General features: G+C 46.3%; 1 protein-coding gene across 8 annotated transcripts in view; it reads left to right on the top strand.

The window, feature by feature from the left end:
- The window catches only part of LOC120953322 (protein catecholamines up-like), an 84,169-nt gene that overhangs the window by 49,028 nt on the left and 19,248 nt on the right, over positions 1–15,893 (top strand). For 5 of the 8 annotated variants that reach the window (XM_040373149.2, XM_040373148.2, XM_040373147.2 and 2 more), the window contains 2 exons: positions 2,458–2,517; positions 3,323–3,352. In XM_040373149.2, the coding sequence (XP_040229083.2) occupies positions 2,458–2,517; positions 3,323–3,352 (90 nt within the window). The remainder of the gene's footprint in view (positions 1–2,457; positions 2,518–3,322; positions 3,353–15,893) is intronic. The other 3 variants (XM_040373151.2, XM_040373146.2, XM_049605362.1) reach the window with 1 other exon arrangement.

Here is a 15,893-nt window from a genome sequence, read left to right as displayed (position 1 = left end):
GGATATTAAAGAAAGCTGTCTTATCGTTTTAGCTTTATGACATACCGCCTTCGCTCTGCTAGAGGTGGAAGATGTTTTGATATTTATTATGTAAAGGATCTATCACCGATATCTCACTTCGACCACGTCATTAAGTCCGTGGAAAACCACTTTCTTCTGTCCACTAGTCATCCATTTTTCCCCCCACGATCGGCGCATTAAATATGATGTTTCCGAAATGCAAAACCTGGCACCGTGTTTCGTGTAACACTTGCTGATGGCTGATCGAAATACGCCATCACTTCCGCCATAGAAGCATGGCACCGGCGTTGCATAAGACAGACCCGGCCCCGTACACTCGATCACTCGGCTAGCGGCTAGGTGACGGGACCGACCGGCTCAGTCAGTTGGTCAGCAATGTCGCTTCCGCCGAAACTGCCGAAACTTATTGCCGAATGAAGAAGGTGGGTGCGGGGATGTGGATGGGTAGGTTCCTGCTATGTTTCTATGCCGCATGTTTTGTGGGCGGTTGTTGGGTGGTTTCGCTGCCGCAGGAAGGATTCGGTTACGGTTGCTGGGTTGCGTTACACAGGTCGCGTGCATCGCACACTTTCTCATGGCGCGGGAATGTGGTATGCAAGTACGTCACTGTGTGTGTGTGTGTGGTGCTCGATGTGCTCGGAGGTCGATCGATGGTGTAACGATCACGATCCCCGTGCATCAACGGTGGTGATCGGGTGAGGGAAACTGTTAAAATTTTGAAAGCTCCACTTTGCTCCTCATCCACTCGGTGGCTTGGGGGTGCTTCGATTTGGAAGCAATAAAACGGCACTCTCCCTTTCTTCCTACCACAAGCTAAATGCATCAATGCTTTGGATTGTGTGTTGAGCGCTTGTGGATAGTTGAGAAAGTTGAACCGAGCGTACACCTTACCATGCACACACAGGGTTTTATTTGTGGGTGAATGCAAACACTGGGACACTCGGTACAGAAGAGGAAAAAAAAAGCACACAAAGAGGCAACCAGCAACGAAACAACGCGCAAAAAAAAGGTTAGTCATGTCGGACGGGAAGGAAAGCAACCTTCGCTCTGTCATGCACAGGAAGGCGATTATTCCTATTGCATAATGGAATATCTAGATTCACAATATTTGGACCGAACGGTGTCAGACGGGCGGCTGGAGTATATGTGGGTATGTGTGTGCCAATGTATCAAATCCTCTGGCACGACAATGCATAAATCAGCGACTCTCGTGCGCGACATGTCACGAGATTGCACCAACGTTGTGAGTCAACCTTGCATCGAACGGGGTGCACCTGATGATGTAAATTGATTGTGTCAGCATCCTGATTTGTTCGAGCGTGTATCAAATGGTAGACTTGCGTGCTGCCGTTCTTTCGTACAAAATTAAATTGTTTGCCATCTGTTCGGCCGGGTACGTCCAGGCAACACACACACACGGCTCAATATTGTTTGATAAGTGGTAATGATGAACGTTGTTTGATGAGTTTGATCGGTAAATAAATTGTTCGATTGGCAATTGGTAGGAGTGCGGGAGCGAATAGCCACCATCATAAACTCGCCCGTCTGTGAGATGTGCTAATGAAGTGTAAACATCGATTGCTTGACGCATTGTTTATGGGACCATTGTGAGTGGTAGTGTTGATGATAGTAGTGTTTGCATGTTTGCTATAGAAATTTGCGATAAAAACAGGAAAGTTGTGTGTTTGAAACAAAGGTGACACCCCGGATGGTTTAAGCTTAAAGCTAAGACGCATCGAGTCTCCTATAAGGCTAGACGTGGCAGGATTCTCACTGGTCCCACATATGCAGCATAGACTCCGTAAAGGGCCTATGAAGGCTGCAAGTTAAAATGAGTTGACGAGGATTCTTAGACCTCCAACATCTAATAATAAGGCGAATACCCAGTGTAGGATGAAAGTAAGCTCAATAAGCAAAAAATTTCACAGAAATCCAACAGGAAACATGTTCGGTGTACAGGCAAATGTGTACAGTCAAGTACTGTTTGCCTTGAAAAGAGATGTCCTACAAATCTGTCATACTAAACACCACACGCCGTTGAAGGTGGTGAATTTGGATATACACCTGGAGGTGTGTGTGTCTTGGCTAAAATTGGCATCAGCCAACTTGCACGCAATAGGTCACCCGACAACATCTTGAATACAAGTGGTTGTAAGTACAGTGCGGGTTGTATTTATTGCGACGAAGTATGTGTAACCGATTGTATAATTACAATTTGGAAGGTTTTAATTGAATTGGGAGTTTACTTTTAATTTTGTCAATTAACATTTATGGGAGAAAAAAATATTTAAAAAAATATCAATTGTAACACTTGTTTCTGCCCTTTGTGGGAAATAAAAAAAAACGTATGGACTGCTGCTCGCAGAATTTATTTCTTATAGTTCATACTATTTTAGTTTTTTTTTATTTTAATACATTCCATTTTTCTCTTTACAGCCGCTGGAGAAGGGAGTGACGTAGACAATGGCAATATACAGGACTTACTCAACGATACAGGTAAGTCGAAGAAGCTTTTTCATTGTGCTTACGTGCTTTTGTGCTTACGAGTCTAGGAGAAAGAGTATGCTGTCAGTGTGCTGTCGGTTCGATCAGAGCGACAATGTAGCTTTCTTGCATGCAATGTTGCTGACTGTCAGCTTCATAAACTTTTACGCAGCAACCTTTCATTCTTTGTTCAAAACAGAAAAAAACCCAAACAACGCAATTGGTGTGTGTTATCAAAACTACTCAGCAATGCACTTCAACATTTAAAAGATTTCCTTTTGCGTTTTTTCTGCTTCTGAAGACGAATTCCTTCGCCAGCACAATAAAACATCCACTCATCCACCGTGCGGCCATTGACAAACGGGGGGTAGCACCGTATTGATACTACGCTTTGCTGTCTATCGGTCGGATTAATTAAGCTAAGTCACATCAACGTATCTGTTTTTGCTTGCCGAACCAGCAGGCTCATATGCTACATGTGCATCCACGCGCTAATTGTGGCCAATAAATGGGACGGCCGTGCCCGTGTTGGGGCCATGTTTGCTTAAGCCTTCACGTGCAATTGGACGTGATCGGGGTTATTGGTTTAGAAAAGGTTGAATATTTTAATTTACAATCAAAACAAACTTGAAAATTGTGTCCCACTACAAAGTCGCCGGAAGGCAGCATTTTCTCTTTCTTAAGCTCAACTCTTGCTAGCTACATGCGTTTGTGTGCAAACATTATCAAAGCTTTTTGTATCGTTTTCAAACCTCATTTTCAATTCATACCCATTGTACTATGTTTTTTTTTTTCTTTTTTCCATCGTTCATTGCAGATTCTGAGCTTTCTTCTCTGTCCCATCTTGGTAAGTTGATTAACTTGTTTCGAGTTTCGAACATATTAATCTTATCTGCACACTGTGTTGTTTTTCATTGATTAATGTCGCATTTTGTCGCCTATTATAATTAAATACGCTTTGCAAAGGTATATCGTAAGGTAATGGTATACAGTAAGTGGTAAGCAAATTGAACGCTTTGAAGCATTTTGTTATTTTCTGATGGCTGTGTAAAACTTATCTCAGGTGTGTGGTTCTTTTTTGTTATTTCAAATTGTAATTCTATAATTAAACTGTATTAAGTGCTGCTTCCGCTAATCCCAAAACACTCTTACCAGTGCTTGAAAAGGAGTGTGTCTAGCCGTAATCCGTCCCGCCACTTGAGTTAATGTGTTTGACAAAGCACGAAACTGAGTAAAAAGTAGCTTGAGTAGGAATTCAGGTTAAGTATTATCACTTGATGTTCGAATATGGTATTACTCCTGGTAGATTGTTCACAGATAACGTGTGTGAAACGGAAATGCTGTGTTGAAAATTTATAACCCTTTGGCATTTTTTTTACTGCTTGGGAAAACTAAAAATATATTTCCGTTCGCACTGAGTGTAGCAAGGCTAGTTCCGAACCGAGTCAAAATACATTATAGTCAACAAGCACGCAACAGTGATAATATCCACAATTATTATATTTGAGTTCATCAGTGAAAATTTCGATAATTTTCCAGATTATCGTGTTAAGGATAATGATTGGAATAAAACATCTAGACTACGTTAGAAAGGAAAAGCAGCTGCTAGCAGATCAGCATATGCAGGATGAGTTGCTATTTTCCCTTTCCGTGTTATCTTAGTTCTGGCAAATGATATCAATCCACGCATACCATTAGCAGCGTCGCAGATATGTTTTTATCAAACTATTGAGTGAGCGTATCGTGATTTATTTATATCATCAGTTCACCGCATGGTACTACCATCAATCGCAGCATGGTGCCGATGGCGGTGGTGGTGGTGGTGGTGGTTGTGTAACAAACCGAAGGACAGAATATTGACAATAGTTGCGTAAAACGATTCATTTTAAGAGAACGAACCGAACGAGCGAGCAGCATAGTGTGAGCAGACAAAACAGGCAGCTGAAGTAGAAAGTGGCGGGACAGAAAAAGGGACACTTCACTTATGAGTGTGGGCAAAATTTAATCGAGCATAGCGTTGTATGCGTCTGTACGTTTACAATAAACACGAATGCCGCCCTACGCTAATTCATTGCACTAGATTTTGTCGGCTTCCGGAAACACGACCACGGAGCGTGATTGTATGCCATGGAAAGTCAATCGTAAACAAATGTCCGTGACACATTTTATGGGCGCCGGCAGACTGGCTTTTCCCATGGCGAACGTTTCTATCGAAATTACATCAAAATTGGGTTTTACTCATTGCTTTCATTTTGGGGCTCTAATTTTCTGCTTCTCCTCTTTCATATGAAGCAATTTGGTTGATCGAAAAAAAAAATATTTCTGTGCAGTGATTCCATTTGAAAAGAGTCTTCTTATCGCGGTTCACTGCTTATCGGACGCCATGCAGCGTCCGATTATGCTTTGAAACTAGCATCCTTCAAGGATACACCACCCTTGGTGTCATTGCTCTTGTAGTCTGGCGCCACGATAGTCTCTATAGTTTAAAGCGATTACTTCAAACTGGGATTGTACGCGATGAGACACAAATTCGCCTAATCTTTATCGCTCCCAGAATAGTGGCACTGTAACTGATACAGCACGGTCCAGATATCGATGGTTAATTTCACAATTTAGAGCACATCATTGACGTTTTCATCACTGCTCCAATTACTTTCAAAGTATCTCTTTACCTGTGCCAGTTTTGTTTCGTGATATTTATACTTTGCAATCCACTGCATCCGCTGACAATGTTGCGTACGACCGGGGATGATAATCCTCACGGCTTTTACTATTTTTAGCTCCACTGGAGCAACCAATAATAAGACCTGTCTCGTGCGGATTGTCTGCTTTATTACCACCCTACGCCGAAAACCTTACTTCCTCCCCTGGGAGGGAGCTGGTGCCCGAACCGGACATTGTTAGTGCATTACCGGCGGCCGGTTATCTCCAAGGCAAAAGCCACGCACGGGCGATAGTAGCGTTATCGATCGTGCCCGGAAACGACACGACGACCCCGCGGTCTGACCTACGAAACACAAAGCCGGTTACTAATCTTGAACGCTACGGCGATTTGTCACTTATCAATGTGCTGTAGTCTATACGGTTATAGATTTAATGAGAAGCTTCTATCGAAGGGGGCTCGTTCCGACCCAATTGGCGAGTGTAGCAGCCGATAGAGCCGGACCAGCACCAGAGTATAGCGTATGGTAGCGGCGGTTGTATTACAGGGTTTCACACTTTATCTCAAGACCGCAGGACCCCTTCCCGAATCTGTCTTAGCCAAAGCCAAGACTGCGGTATGATGCTTGAAAACGTTGATGATACCTGAAAACGTTGATGATACCTGAATTCATCGGATGCAATGCTGAATCTGCGGCACATTTCTCGAAACACACTGGTCCGCGCCGAGGACATGCGGTCGAATATTTTTATACACGGATAACCTTTGTGTACATCAGTGTACTGATAATAGTGCATTATTTTTTCGTGTTTTTACCAAAAAAGATTATTTAAACAGTTCAAACTACTTTTTTAACACTTGTAAATATTTTAATTAAACAAATATGCATTCACTCATTTTATTAAATTGTCTTTTTTTGGTAAAAATGAAAAGGATAATTGAGTGTTTCTAATAGACTGATGTACACAAAGGTTATCCGTGTAAAAAATATTCGACCGCATGTCCTCGGTGCGGACCAGTGTGTTTCGAGAAATGTGCCGCAGATTCAGCATTGCATCCGATGAATTCAGGTATCATCAACGTTTTCAGGTATCATCAACGATTTCAAGCATCATACCGCAATCTTGGCTTTGGCTAAGACAGATTCGGGAAGGGGTCCCGCGGTCTTGAGATAAAGTGTGAAACCCTGTAAGCAATGGGAACTAGGGCTCCCAGGGCAGGCATTGTCCGTTTGACGTCAGGCGCCGTGCGCTAACACACGGGAGTGGTGCATATGGTGCAATCCGATGAGGCCTTGTGCTCCCATTATGCGCGCACATTATGCGCTCTGTGGCAGTAGCATTGCCCCGCTAAACTCGGTATAGGGGTGGATCCGCTGGATGAGGGATTGCAGCGTACAGAGAAACAGACCACCACAGCATCGTACCGTTTGACGTCAGGCCGTTTTCGGAGAATCGCGTTTCGAAATCCCGCTGACCGAATCGTACTATTTGGGGTGCCGGTGTCCGAAAATCTGGACCATATTTACGAACCTCGATCGTCGGTAACGGGAGCTGATTTCGCAGCCCTCCCCCCAAGGCGTAGGTGGAGTGACATATGGTGTGGTGCGCGGTAGACCATATAATTGCCATCCAGCGTCTGACCGAACGCGGCGTGGAAGTAATAATGTACAGAAATAGACTCCTGCACACCATACGCACACATCACACATCTGGTAGACATGTTGGCGGCGTGACACCGGTCGCGGATACTATGAAGTGATATCGTAAAGTATCGTGATATTACTATTGGATTTGGGAGAGAGTGAGAGAGGGTGTGAGGACGACGGTTGGGGTTGGTGCCCCAGGTGCCATTAACCGAACGAGCCTAGACTATGACAGCCGGGGGATGATGATGCTAGACGAGGGGCACTTTTTCCCAATATAAAGAGCAGTAAAAGATAAATCGCTCAGGTGTGGTAACATCCTCAAGGTTGGGATGTGTGTGTGTACATGTTGATAAATTATTGTGGCTAAAGCTAAATATAGTTCTCGATCGGATGTTATACTCTACTTTCATTTCTTGTTGGTAGATGGAAGATGGGAAATAATTAAAAGACATTCATTGTACCGGACTGCTGCCCGGACCATTTAATTACGCACGTAAAGTGTAAGCTTGCTGTCATGCAGCTGTAATGCTGCTTGAATTTTGAATGATTCTCTGCCAGTAAACGGTGCTACAAACAGCGGGGTAGTAGTGTAAACAATAGAACCTAACATTACAAATAAACAAAGACGTTCTATACCGGTACCGGTTTTTGGGGAGAGGAGGTTTTGCTTGATGATGCACCGTAAAACCGTGTGTACATCATTTCGGATCGTCCGTAATGACGATCGGGGAGGGTTGAAAGCCTGGGAGAAGGAAGAAACCACAGGCACGATAATTGTGTTTACGCTTTCCCCTTTTTCGGGATGCTGGAAAAAGAACGAGCGAGTAAAATTAATGAAACTGTAAGAAATGTTTGGTCGAAAGAAATTTTGTTCTTTTTTTTTGTGAACGAAGCCGCGCCTCCAACCTAAGATTTTAACGCGAATCGTCTGGCCGAAGGGAGCAGAACGGATGCTAGAAAGACAAATATTGTTTTGAATGATTCGGCTGGATTGATCTGCTCTTGGCTGGATCCTGATGCTTTTGTTGTTTGCCGTGGAATTCCTTCGCCAGCTTCAAAGTAAACGTGAGGAATCAAACGTTCCAACTGGTCCCAAAAGCTTTATTTACCTTTTGGCGGGCCCGATCGTGCACGGTGGATGCGTTTTCTCTCCATAAATTCCTACGAGACACGCATCCACCATCATCTTTGCTCCACGCAATCACGGGCAAGTGTGAAAATGCGGTCTTGACGATGAAAAATCATCAGTACGGGTCGTACGGTCGCCAGGCAAATGGAGCAGATTACAAAAAAAAAACCCTGTGCTTTGCAGCTGGGCGGAATAAAGGATTTGCGTTAACAACCGGGTCTAATGCATTGTGTCAATAGTGTGTGCGGTTGCTAGCGGAAAAATACCTCACTCTGTTGCAAACTGCCGGGCAAATAGCTGGGGAGTGCGAGATACCTGTGGTTCGCCCTAGTGACAAGGCCGCTTTCGCTCGCGCCCAAAGGGGGGAGGGATGGTAAATTTGATTATCATCTCCATGGAACCACGATAACACCAAGCCAACATGCGCCCCGGTCCATACCAGAACACTCTCGAGTGCGATAGCATGGGGTGCAAAAGATATCAACAACTGATATCCTCCTTTCACACGCTGTCTGGTGTTGACTAATTAGTGTAGCGCACTGTAATCGTCGGTCGCGCGCTGCTCCATCTGGTGCTCGCTCTCACCATGCGTGTTGCCAGAGCGTTCTTTGCCGAGCGAGCCGTGTGCCGTGCTCGAAACGATCGTGTTGGTGCGGTCGCCATGTCGGTATGTGTGTGTGTTTGTGTGTGTCTGTGCTTAGCGAGTGGCTCGATCGCGCTTAGCAACAGTGCGGGCTTTTCTTCCTGCAGAAGAGAGCTGCAATAGCGAAATGAACGTTCGAAGGCAACAACGGGAAGCGTCAACGAGAGATCTCGCTGCCATGCTTGTGATTCCGGGAGCATGATGTTGCTGGGGGGCATACCAGGGCATACCATAAAATTTTGGCCGGTCGTACTGCGGGTCCGCAAGTGGGCCAACAGAGACAAAAAAACGAAGTAAGACACGGCTCATTGGTTTTCAGAGTACCGCGGTGGACTTTCAGTCGGTCCCGAGGGCAATTCCAATTCACCCCCGGCAATGGGGCTTCAGTGTTGAAGTGATGCTGTACGATCACACAAACACACAAACACACACACATATGCTCATGAGATCAGCTGATCGGATGCAGTTGATGTTAGATGGTGCGTTGCCTGCGGTGCATATCGTAACACTTATCGCGTAGGAAAATTCACATTAATTCACTGACTCACGCTTTCGTTTGCAATGCTTTCCGTGTTCCCGTGTTGCTGTCGGACGCCAAAAGATGGGTTTTTTTATTACTAGCTTTGGCAGCTGCGCCGCTGATAACGGTACGCTTTACACTTTAACCTATGATATGATGCGCAACGAATTTACAACAACCCCCCCCAACACGGGAGTACCCCGGTAGAGGGAGGGTAGAGGGCACCCCCCCACATTTGAAACGAGGTAATCGTGTTGGCGAAGGTCAACCGTGGGATCTTGGGGGCTTTTCCATCCGACCATTCTCGCCACGCCATTCACACCGAATTCTGGATCCGGAGTCTTTGGGGAGGGGATGATGGCCGGGGCAGAAAGAGCTAATCAAGGGAGGGGTGTTGCGGGTGCAATAAAATAATCCATTACAATGGCAATCGCTGCGCCAACACTTTTGCCTGGGACGCTCGTGCCGCGAGCTGTGAAAGGGACGGCTGTCAATCGTTATCGGTTCCGCGGTTTAGATTGTAAATTAAAGTGTCAAACGAAAGCAAATTGCTGGCGACATACAACAGAACCGTAAACAATAGCGAATAGAGCTGTTGCACATAGCAATTGTTTGCTTACAAATAACGCTAGCGGTGCTACAGAGTTGCACGGCTGCCGACTGAAATGAAACGATCCAGTTGAAGTCGCGTTTGTGGGTGTTTTGAATTACTTGGAGAAAGCCTAATACTAACAATCTAACATCTGGCAGCTTGGGTCCGGTTGCAAGGTGGCGACAGAACTCCTCCGGGAATCATCGTTCCGAGTCGCTTGCTCCGTAATGTGTTACCAACCATCGGTTAGCAGCTCAAAAATAAAATAGACTTTGGCCGCAGCAGCAGCAGCAGCAACAGGCAGAAGCAGAGCACAGAGAGACAGCGAGCAAGACTGCTAGACACAAGAAGCCGGGGGCAGGACTGTAACGTTAGCCCTTTTGGTACGGCGCTACGGCGATGTGTTCTAGTTTCGTCTGCCGCCGCCGCCGCCGCTACCACTGCCTTGTCCGTGACGGAGCTGTGTGTGTGTTGGGGAGTGTAGTTTTGCCTTAGATTTTCTCTCTTTCCTTCCGTCCCAAGGGTCTAGCATCCACTTGGGTTGCATTGGTGACGCTTTTTTGTTACCGTCTTCACCCGAACATGATCTTGCTGGTCTCGAAACCGTTCGCGCACGCTTGTCGTCTCTATGCTGATTGTGCATGTAATCTCTTGTGCCAGTGTTTTGTACTACACTCACACACACACACACTCAGACACACCCTGCGTTTGACCTCCGCCCGTGTGTCGCCATGTGTCGCCGTGACGAAGGCAACCTAGTTTTAAATAACTCCCGCATCTCCGGCCCTACCGCTACTACTCCTCATTAGCGAAGCTGCTATGCTGCGATCTCACCATTTTACGCCTGCATGTCTTGTACAGCATGATGCTGCGTTTTGTATTTACAGTTTGCTATTAATACGAACCACCACGGTTACGATTTGGATCGCAGTGTAATCTTTTTTGCATCGGACTCGATCGGGCCACAGCAGTTTGCGGATGTTTGTATCATAACAGGGCGAAAACTTTTCCACGCACGCAATTGATATAATTGCACGGTCAGGTGGCAATTCCAGCACCCTCTACTATCGTTACCTACTGCTTAAAAGTGGATAGTAGCTGCTGCAAGTACGATCGGGCTGGTTGAGTTTGTCCCCGGTCGCTCTTTCTCTCTCTATCTGTCCTTTGAAATGCTGGTGTTGCATCACGAAGCATTTATTATCGGAAGACCTACCTCAAGACCTTCCCCATTTTCTAGTCCACCTTTTACCTGATTTCTGTGTATGTGTATGTGTTTGTATACAGCTAACCCCATCCGATGGCGCTGTACGCCGATGGCAGGGTTCTGCACTACTTTTCAAGGGTGTCTCTGCCCTTGTGCCGCAGCAGTGTAGTGTAAACATGTTGGCGCCATCACCACCAATCGGGGTGAGCACAACAACCACTACAACAGGGGATCACGGGACAGGGAGGGAAATACATTAAAAACAGCGCCGCGTCAGCGCCGATCGACCTCGATCGAAGAGACGGGGGTAAACCCAAAGGAAACAAAAAGGGTTTTAACAACATGACACAAAACAACAATCCATCCAAACTGATCGATGGGCAGAATAAAAGCAAAAAAACAAAACCCCTCACGGCAATAATAATCACAAATTTGCTGAAACACTTTCTCTTCCGTTACCACCGAGAGTGTGTGTGTTGTTTGTCTGATGCCTGGAGTTGGGTTGGATATGGTTGGACTTTGGTACGCGCGCGCCTCCACTGTGCAGTAAATGCATCGATCGCGTTTCATGCGCAGTGGTTCGGTAGGAAGGGAAAAGGCAGGGTCCTCACTAATAGAATGGCAGTAGAATGTTAGCGGTCGTTTCTGTTCCTTGTTGGGTTGAGTGAAACCAAAAGAAAAAGAAAAAAAAGCTTCATGTGACTGCTCACACACGCTCGTCCATCGAGTATCCAATTTCACGCGAGTGGACGACAAACGCCTGGAACCGAGGCGAAAAAATTAAAAGAATAAAAACAAAAAACGCCCTGGAGAAGACACTGACCTCGTGATCGTGGCCCTTTCCAAACTGCCGTGGAAACAGGCGGCTCGCTAGGTCGCAGTTTACCTTAGCAACAGTCGCGGGGAAACTTTGGACCGATCGGTCGATGGCGGCTGCTCGATTTTGCTAATCGAAAACATACAAACCCCCGTTTGGGAGTAGCGATAACCATCAATCGGGGGCAAGGGAGCTGGAGGCTTGGGACCGTATCAAAAGGTTATCAAGCAATTCGATGCATCTCGGCGATTGCGAATAAGGCCGTGTGGGGAAATCAGGGATGGAGGAGTGCATTGCGGCGCCTACTAACCTGGGGCGCACCGGGGCCAATGGGTGTGTGCTGTTTTGCTGTGACTATTTTTACCCCGCAGTGGCGCTATATTTGGAGCCCTGCATTACGGATGCACTTATCAGCGGCGAGAGTTTGCTAAGCAATAATTACAATCTTTGATTGAACAGAAAGGTACAGAGGGAGTTGTAGCAAATTGTGCTGAATTATCGCACACTGGCTGTACACACTGATATGAAACGGTGGCTTTGTGGCTAAGTCGTTGTTCATGCTCAAGTTGTAGTTGTAAGAAATTCATTGACCGCGATTTCGTTGGTGCTGCTGGTACATAAGGGGGGGGGGGGCTAAAGGTTGAACATGATTGCTCTTAATTGACAGATACGCGAGGGATTGGTTCGACCATGCAGCATGACAGTTCGGGCATGCTAATTGCTACTGATTGTGTTTGGCGACGGAATGTTTGCTATGGAATTGGGATATGTTTTATTTCTTTTCGCTGTTCAGTTAATTGGACTGTTCAAACACTTTCTTCGGTTTATCGGCAAGGCAATAAAAGTCCCATAGAAAGCAAAATACAATAAAAACAATAAATGAAGTAATAAGAATAACGTGGTGGAAAGGTTCGCAGTCGTCGTAAGTTGCTATTGTACAGTATTGCAACATCAGTTAAAAATCAATTTGAGTAGTGTCATTTAGAGCCAGATCGAACTGTTTGATAACATCCCAGGCTACAGGCTAGTCGCATGTCCGCCGTTCCGTAACTCGCTGCATAATGTAGAAGGTTCTTTTTGCTTCTTCATCGTCGACTGCCAAGGTTGATTGAATGATAAGCTTCAACAAAGTATGTTCCAGGTCAAGCCGAAAGGGAGCCTCCGCAAGGACATAGGGCATAACACAACCATCAATGTTCGGTTTTTTTGTTGCTGTGTGTGTTATAGTTGGTAGTATGCGTTTGTCTTGCTATGCATACACACCACTGCTAAATTTAGTACCAATTCACTAATGTTCCCTGTTGTCTGGTCTGGTTTTGTTGGCAACAAACGTATCGATTCCCCTTTCCATTGATGACCATCGAAAATCGATATGCTAAGGGAATGGGAGAAAGGACAAGAGACCAAAGAACCACGAGCCTTGTCCGTGGACTTTGGATGGATAGTTTCTATCAACACGGCCACATACATACCCACTCAAAATGTCCATCCTTTCACCTTCAAAAGGGCTAGAAAGCGCGTGTGCTACTCGTTAGATTCACACGCGCCATCCAAAAATCCGCCCGAATGCGCGCGGTTGAGAAAGTTCTGAAAATAGTTCTCAGTTTTTGTGCCGCGGGTGCCGCGAAAAAAAAAAAAACAACAACATCGGGTGTTTAAATACACACACATGCTGAGTGCACATCGCGGGTTTTGGCTTGGTTGTGTCTGATCTTTCTAACGCCTCAGCAAACAATCCAGTGCGCGGGCGACCAGTGCATGGGGGTCCCGTGGTATATGATTTATCTTTCAGCTGCTTGGTCAAGGATTTCCCGCTTAGTTAGAACCGGCATCGGAGACGCATTGGGAGCTCCAATGAGGGTTTGCGGTTTCGTCACCGTTTTTTTTTGTTGCTTTACATATATGCTGTGGTCGGCGACAGTTACTACACAAGCGGGCGTTACACGAGCACGGCGCACTACGCTGGCAGTCGGGCAGTGATGAGTTTATTCTTAGCAATGGGTGGGGTACGGTTAGCCGCAGCTCTTCGTACTTGATTGCGTGGCAAATCCACGCGGTCATATGACAACGGTCGATGGTGGGGCGCGTGGTCAGCAGCAGAGCGGATCGTGCGAAACGGATTCGGTGGTGACGGCGACGCGGCATGGCGTTAACCGATGGACGCGACGTTTAGTTATGTCTTTGTAAGAGTTTGTCACCCGTCCAAGCGCAAGAGAGTAATTAGCGCCCGAACGGCTTGCCTTTTCCGTGGGCCAAGCTGTACCAGAAGGGAAAGGGATGGTTTCACTTTATGACGCCGCTAGAAATGCATCTTAAAAAGGAACTTTAAAACGATTTTATCGTCCTTTTGAAATGTAATAATTGGCATGCCCAAAATTTTATGCTGCTAACGCGAAAATAAAACCTTTCGATCATACCACCAATTCGTCAACATATATCACCCCACTCTTCCACACTGCTTTATCGATAAGCAGTGTGGAAGCGTTGGTTGTGGCTGGGTTTTATTTTTAAAGCCAGCCGGCAACTAATTTTAGTTCGCTTAAACTACAACCACCCTGTAGAATCAAGCAAACGCGACGGAAACCTACGGCGAAAAACGGGATCGCCCGTGTGCTCATCTCCCTCCCGTTGGCTGCATTCTGATCGGATTGTGCGATTGTGCCCAGAGACACCCATACCCTTGGGAAGGATCGTGCGTGCGTCAACGCAGCGCGCACCTTCCAAGACCGAAACCGCGCCCGGGAAAGTCCTTCGCTTTCTCCTTCGGATTGTTTACGGTACGGTGATCCAAACACCCGAAAAGGAGGGTCATCGGTAGGGAGGGACCGGGGGCGAACCCGGTACAGCAGGTATACCAACAATGTTTGGCACTGATGTTTGGTTCCGAGCCCCGAGTGCAATCGTTTGTAACTTTCGTGTCTTGATGCAGCAACGCAAACGATTTATTGCAATTGCGCCGAATTTGATTGTTGGCATCTCGTGCAAACATTGATCCTTTTGATGGTGATGATGATTAACACCATCAGCTGTGTGTCTACCGTGTGAAAGCAAACGCACCCTAGACACTGTATCAGACGACGAACCGGGAAGTCGTGCTGGGGGTCCCTGCCGGTGTCACTGTACGCGCGATCGCGTAGAATAAATCAATGCAAGGCTTGCGGGCAAAAAATCATCTTACCACCCGCGTTCTGAGTTGGTGTTTATATATGTGTGTGTGAGTGTGTCCACTTCCCCATGCACTAGGCAGAGGGAGAGAGTTTGAAATCTTTGTCCGCCGGGTAACTGCGCCAAACGAGCCAAGGCAAACCGATCGCTCATCGTCGCCGCTGCTTGGCGCGCGTTTATGAATGAATGCGGTTACGCGAACGTGTGCGGATTTGTGGGTTGTGAGTGTGTTTTTTGTTGTTGCTTCATTTCATTTTGCTGCTGTAATGTACCACCACCGCTCGCCATTCGTCATTACCATATTCAATCTTCGCACCTCAGTGACGGTGACGATCTTTCGCATCCGTCGGGGGGAAGAAGATTTGCTTCACTTTTACTCTCGTTGGCGGTTGCACTCAGGTCAAGACGGTGCTGTGACGGCGGTAACGACGACGACGACGATGATGATGATGATGATCTAGATGAGGGTGGTGCTGTGTGCGAAAACTGACACGAGTACGAATCTTCAATCATTTTGGTTGTTGTTTTTTGTGGCATAAAACGGAGACAGTCTCGCTGTTGTTTTTCCTTCATAGGAACTTTTGCTGATGAAGTACATAGAAATATCTTTGGAAGAAAGGATTCTTTTAAGAATTCTATCAATAAACGAGCACTATTGTCTGTCTCCAAGATAGAGCGCTCATTATGTGAAGTTTCCACTCAATTCCACACTGAAAACATTTCCCTTTGAAATTTCGTCTGCTGAACAGCAGCGCTACTTTGTAGACTGCCGAAATGGCGCACGATTGAACTGTTCGAATGAATCAACGTGTCTCCAAAACGCCTCACAGCTTAAGCCGAGGTGGTCATCCCACGCGCTAGTGCCAGTAAGACACACCGTGGCTTTGTGGTGGCACTTGGGGAGAGCCACCGCAGCTTAAACCGGGAGCCGCCTGCTGGAGCTTAACTTTATGCCCTCCCGTTACATAAATATAGTGCGGCTTTGGCCACATCCACTATGGCATAACG

The sequence above is a fragment of the Anopheles coluzzii genome, chromosome 2 (genome assembly GCF_943734685.1).
Source record: "Anopheles coluzzii chromosome 2, AcolN3, whole genome shotgun sequence".
In the NCBI taxonomy this organism is placed as follows: Eukaryota; Metazoa; Arthropoda; class Insecta; order Diptera; family Culicidae; genus Anopheles; species Anopheles coluzzii.
This window is presented reverse-complemented; position numbering and strand designations above follow the sequence as displayed.